At 33.3% G+C, this 5,590-nt stretch overlaps 1 protein-coding gene across 1 annotated transcript; it reads right to left on the bottom strand.

Moving 5' to 3' along the window:
• On the bottom strand, positions 461–4,524 carry LOC109240979. Its single transcript, XM_019407672.1, has 3 exons — positions 3,466–4,524; positions 652–1,188; positions 461–556 (listed from the first exon to the last, which is right to left on the bottom strand). Exons 1-3 carry the CDS (start codon positions 4,327–4,329, stop codon positions 461–463), a joined length of 1,497 nt encoding a protein of 498 aa, XP_019263217.1. The 5' UTR covers positions 4,330–4,524.

Raw genomic sequence — 5,590 nt, 5'->3', positions numbered from 1 at the left:
ATCAGACCACTATCCGTAACCCAAGATGTAATCACATGATATACCACATAACTCAACCACTCATAGCGATAACTTCTGATCAGAGCAGCTGCTCAAACAACCCAATACCGGTAATAAACCTCTTATCAAACAAAGCCTCATTCCAACACTTTCTTATACTGCCAATGATGAAAGAAACACGCAGAAAATCATGACTATTCCTCAGATCAACCAGTCATGGAGTTCCCTCTCCTTCGGCAAGAACCATAGTAAATTTCTAAACTGAATTCCAATATTATCCTTCCAACATGCTGAAATTGAATCTGATAGTATTCATTGTAGATCCCAATGCCCTCATCTCATCCAACACGACTGCTCTAGTGGCATGAAACATCAATACAATCTAAAAATCGCAACATGTGCAAATCCGCGCACCAAAAAGGAAGAGTGTGAAAATCCTCTTTAGTTTCTATCACTACAATTAGATGGTTTCACCATCTCTGCATTCACCCACATCTACTAAAAGAGTGTCATTCTTGCTTGTTGGCAAAACTCTGCAACAATTTCTTCTTGGAGACTGCTTCAAAACATCCAAAAAAACATATTTATGAGCATACATAGTGACAATAGTGCCTAACTATTCTACAACATCATAAAACAAAAATTAATTACCTTGTCCCATAAATTTGGATTAGGCTTCTTGTACACTTCCACGTGGCGTACGTTGGATGGATCAGCCATACGCCACTTGCACTTCGATGCACGGGCCCCATCGTACACGTATTTGCTTGTTGTGTGATTGGTTGTCACGTATGCATTAGACAACAAGTAGAAAAATGGTCTTTGGCAAGCATTTTTATGATATGTTCTTGTGTTGAATGTGAAGGAATTCTCATCACCAGTTGCATACCAATCATTGAAAGTTGTAATGGGCTTTTCCATTTCACGGGCCGGCAAGATGCCCCTATTTATTTGGACCGAATAGCCCCACGAGACAGAAATGGTCCATCCCCTGGGCCTGTCATAACATATGGACTGTTGCATGAGCCCAGCTGAGTCCAGTTTTATGGGCTTGTTGAGCCGTCTCAGGGCTTCAACTCGGCTTAATTTGGGGAAGATGGGCTGGATTTTATCAAGATGATGAAGAGAAACTAGTGGTGCAACTGGATGGGCTGAGAGGAGGCCCATCACACTACCATGTAGATCAAACTGTTCCAGATAAATATTGTCATATCGTTAAATCATCAAAATAATAAACATATATGCGTTAAAACCCGATAGAAAGAAATTTATTATTGCTACAAAAGAATTGGATTTATTACTCCACATTGACATACTTAACCTATAAATATAGTTTAAAATTCTAAAAAAAAAAATTAACTAAACTTGCCACGATTATAATTAGTTTTACAAATAAATAGAGCATAAAGAACACATCAATTTCTAAGCAAAGATAGTTATAAATCAAATATATCTTGATACCTAGATGACTAGATTTAAAAAAACAAATATAAGATTTTAAAATATAATTCCCCAAGGTGTGTGGATCGGTTTAACTATGTACACAAGTCATATCTCTATTAATTAGTATTGTGATGCTTACCTTTTTGGTCCTATTGGTTTTATTTTTCTTGAGTGACTAATACCTTTGTTTTTTTATTTGTTATTGTTGAATTTATATTGGCTTAGTTCTGCTTAAGTATTTTGATTTATATAAGTAGGTTGATGAGAAAGCCATATTGATATGATTTTAATATACGCAGATGGAAATTTGTTTAGTTGAACTACCATTTTCCTGATATAGTACTAGTACTAGTATTTATGTTGCTATTATTGAAACCACGGAAATAATTTCAGAAATGGGAATTAAGGGACATATCCTAAGAAAGTAGATAATTGTAGGCCACCCACCCACTTTATATGGGAAAGTGGTTTAGTATATTTGAGGATTGGATGCCACAAAGCCACTAGTCCTCTCCATCAAGGGGTCACCCGAACCTACCAATTCTAATTCACTATAACAAACAAAGAAACACCCAGTTATCATTTGAATAAATGACACTATATAACTGTTGTAAAAATAATAATCGAAAAAATATATAAAATTTGTATATATACATTCTGTATGTTATATACAAGAATTATACAAGTTTTATACACTTTTCGCCTATCAGATGTAAATAGTTTCTGGCAACGGGCTAAAAGTAATAATACCCTTCCTTATTTTTATGACTATTGCAACACATATTTTGCCTGAAAATATTGCAATTTGAATAATATTGGTCGTAAAAATAAAATCAAATTATTTTCAAACATACATCCATTCTTTCGGATTAGATTAGAAGGTAAAGAGTGCTATAGAGGAGTGCATGATTAGATTTCTCTTACCCCCCTCCCCCTCCCCAAGTTTTTTTTTTTACTAAAGTACAATTCTCTTGGTGGAAGTTGCAGGTAATTTAAGACCATGATCCCATATATGGTTCTAGTCGATAAGACTTTATGCCACTTGTTTAGTTAACATCAAACCTATCTTACCCAAACCATTCCACTAAATAAACTATGATTAAATTTTTACTTCCTAGTTCCTACCTGCATAAAAACAAAGGTTATCTCATACACTATGAAGGTGTTTGGCTAAGCTTATAAGCTGGTCAAACTGGCTTATAAACACTTTTTGGCTTATCTACGCGTTTGGTAAAATTAAAAGTGCTTATAAGTTAAGTGCTTATAAGCCAAAAGCCATAAGTTGGTCTCCCCCAACTTATCAAATTTCAGCTTATAAGCACTTTAAGTTTGACCAAAATATTTACTATTCTATCCCTAAAATACTTCTTTTTAAAACAAAACTCTTGGTATACCCAGTTCTTCAGCTGCATATTATTAATTTCAGTATTTTTATCCAATCACGTAATTGCTTATTTTTTAAATAAGTTTCAGCACTTTAAAGTGCTTATCAGCACCTAATGCTATCTGCTAGAACTACCCAGTGAGTGCAATAAAGATCTTTGGCTCATTTTTTTTTTCTTAAATAAAATTACTATAACAATATTCGCGACTAATATTTAAAACCACATATTTGGTGATTTATATATGTCTCCTTAAATAATTTCGGTGCTACATGAACTCAAAAGCGGGTCAATTAATTTCGGAGAAGAAGTTGGAAAATCGCCTTGCAATAAACTACAAAATCTCTCCCACTTTCCTTATCCCCTTCTTTATTTATTTGTTATTTTAAGGAACAAATATATTCTCCTTTAATTAGGGTCCTAGTAGTTGGTATGATTCTATTGACTCAATTATACGAAAGGTCACGGTACTAGTTACCTAATAAGGACCGTAAATTGAATTCATGAGTTTAACTATCATGCAAAATACTAACTATAATAACAATAAGCGCCTCAGTCCCAAGCAAAGTTGGAGTTAGAATACTAATATAAAAAAAAAAGATGCAAAAAAGAAAAAAAAAAAGAAGAAAGAAGAACAAACCTGGTGAAATCCAACTTCTTTGGTGAGAGGAACTCCAAGTTCAGCCAAACAAGCTTGAATCCTATCATCTGATCCATACAAATGAGGATATTTCTCAATGCATTTATCTTGTATTTTCTCAAGAGCCTTAGCCAATGGATAACTTATAGCAAAACCTCCACCTCCATATGCCATATTATATGAAAACTCATGATTTTGCCAATGTGTTTCCGATACACTCCCTATATAATAATACTGATTATGATCATATTTCCTCAATACCCTAACCAAATTTTCTGGCACAAAAAATGTATCATCATCTCCCATCACAAACCATCTCACGTTTTTCAAATCCATCCTTACTGTTTCTGATATTATTCGCGATATTCGAATTCCTGATCTATCGCCCTTTTTGTTAGTGTACTTAAACCTTGATGTGTTGCTTGAAATCTTGATTTCTGGAAGAGAAGTAACGTTGTAATTACTCGGGCTGCTTGGATTATTCTTTGACATAGTTGGCTTGTCTAACCATACAAATCCTCGCATTTTATTTGGCTTCCACCATAATTTTACGTACTCTTTTCTATAATTCCATGTAGTACGTGACGATCCAATGCCAAATACAATATGGTGGAGCTGAGTTTTTTCTGGGGTTTGGATAGTGTCTGACTGGTTTTCTTCGTTGAATCTAATAAAAATACCTAAAGGATTTTGGGTGGACGTGAATGAAGGGTTTACGAAAATTAGAGAGTAAAAAACGTATAAAAGACAAAAGAAAAAGATGAAGGTGATCATGATTCTGGGAAGTATTCTTCTAAAAGTGTTTAACACATTATTTGTTTCAGAAATAATAAAAGAGACCACATATTGTGGTCTGTTTTTCATTGTTTGGCAAAATCAAAGGCAACCAAAAATAAAAATAAATTGTTCCTAGGAAAGAGCAAAGTGACACTTCCTCTGGAAAACCTGAAATTTTCCCCAAATAATAAGGAGGGAGATGGAAGAGGAGAGGTTTAATTTGATGGAAATTGGGGATAATAATAAGGCTATTTGAAGTTATAGTTTGATACAGACTCTTAAGTCTTAACACCTTTTTGAACACTTATAGGAGTAGAAGCTTAATACAAGTAAACAACTTTTTTTTTTGGTTTAATTAATGAAATGATTCGAGTGTTCATAAAAAATAAGTTTTCTTTTAAAGATAATTCTCTTGCAAAATAAGGTAAACTAATTGTGGTAGATATCCGTATTGATTTGGTTGGAAGTTCGAAAACAAACTATATATGCTAACTAATACTATATCATTGTATATTTGATATAATATATGCTACAAAGCTGCTTGTTTTTATAGTTAATGGATAGTTTACCATAAAAACAAGATTAGTTGATATAGAAGGCAAAAAAATATAATGGTATTATTAAATCTTATATCCCTAAAAAGTATCATTAAATTAAACGGTAAAGTTGTCTCCGTGTAACGTATAGGTTACGGGTTCGAGTCGTGGAAGCAGTCACTTGTTTGCATTAGCTAGGTTAGTATGTCTACATCACGCCCATTTGGTGCGGTCTTTCTCCGGACCCCGTGAATACAAGATACTTTATGTAGTTAGGTTAGGATATCTACATGATTATATCACACTCATCAGATACAGTCCTTCTCTGAACCTACGTGAATACTCGATACTTTATGCACCAGACCCTTTTAGTAAGTAGACACCGCAAAGAGGATTTATCTGTTAATTTATTTTACTTCTTTGGGTAGTGGATTTGGTTTGTTAATTTGGAAATTCTTTCAAGTTTATTGTATAATATAATATTTTTTTCCTATGAATGGTAAGTGCGAGCTTGAGACGTTAAAGTGAGTAATCGATAGAATCTTTAAAGCATTTCGGGAATAAAATATACACTTGCCCAAAAACTTCATAGCCCCTTACTTAAATTTTGGTCAAAAGATGGAATCTTACTGTAAAATAAAGTAATTTCAACTACGTATTAGACTTCAGGAATGTTCTTTTTAAAAATTCATGCTCATCGAATAATTTACCAAATGAGTAAAACTCTAATTAATTGTTAATCTAGATAAATAGTAATGGAAATTTTCGTATATATACCATATATGAAACTATATTACCAAATATGTTCATAG

This window comes from Nicotiana attenuata, chromosome 1 (genome assembly GCF_001879085.1).
Source record: "Nicotiana attenuata strain UT chromosome 1, NIATTr2, whole genome shotgun sequence".
NCBI lineage: Eukaryota > Viridiplantae > Streptophyta > Magnoliopsida > Solanales > Solanaceae > Nicotiana > Nicotiana attenuata.
The sequence above is the reverse complement of the archived record's forward strand: the minus strand, read 5'-3'. Positions and strand labels throughout refer to the sequence as shown.

What these genes read in the sequence shown, in the direction of transcription:
- LOC109240979 (XM_019407672.1), bottom strand. Translation starts at nt 4,329, where the DNA reads ATGAAAAACAGACCACAATATGTGGTCTCTTTTATTATTTCTGAAACA. An exon ending in AAGAAGTTGGATTTCACCAG is followed by an intron (nt 1,189 to 3,465) that starts GTTTGTTCTTCT and finishes TATCTGGAACAG; the next exon opens with TTTGATCTACATGGTAGTGT. An exon ending in ATCCAAATTTATGGGACAAG is followed by an intron (nt 557 to 651) that starts GTAATTAATTTT and finishes GTTTTGAAGCAG; the next exon opens with TCTCCAAGAAGAAATTGTTG.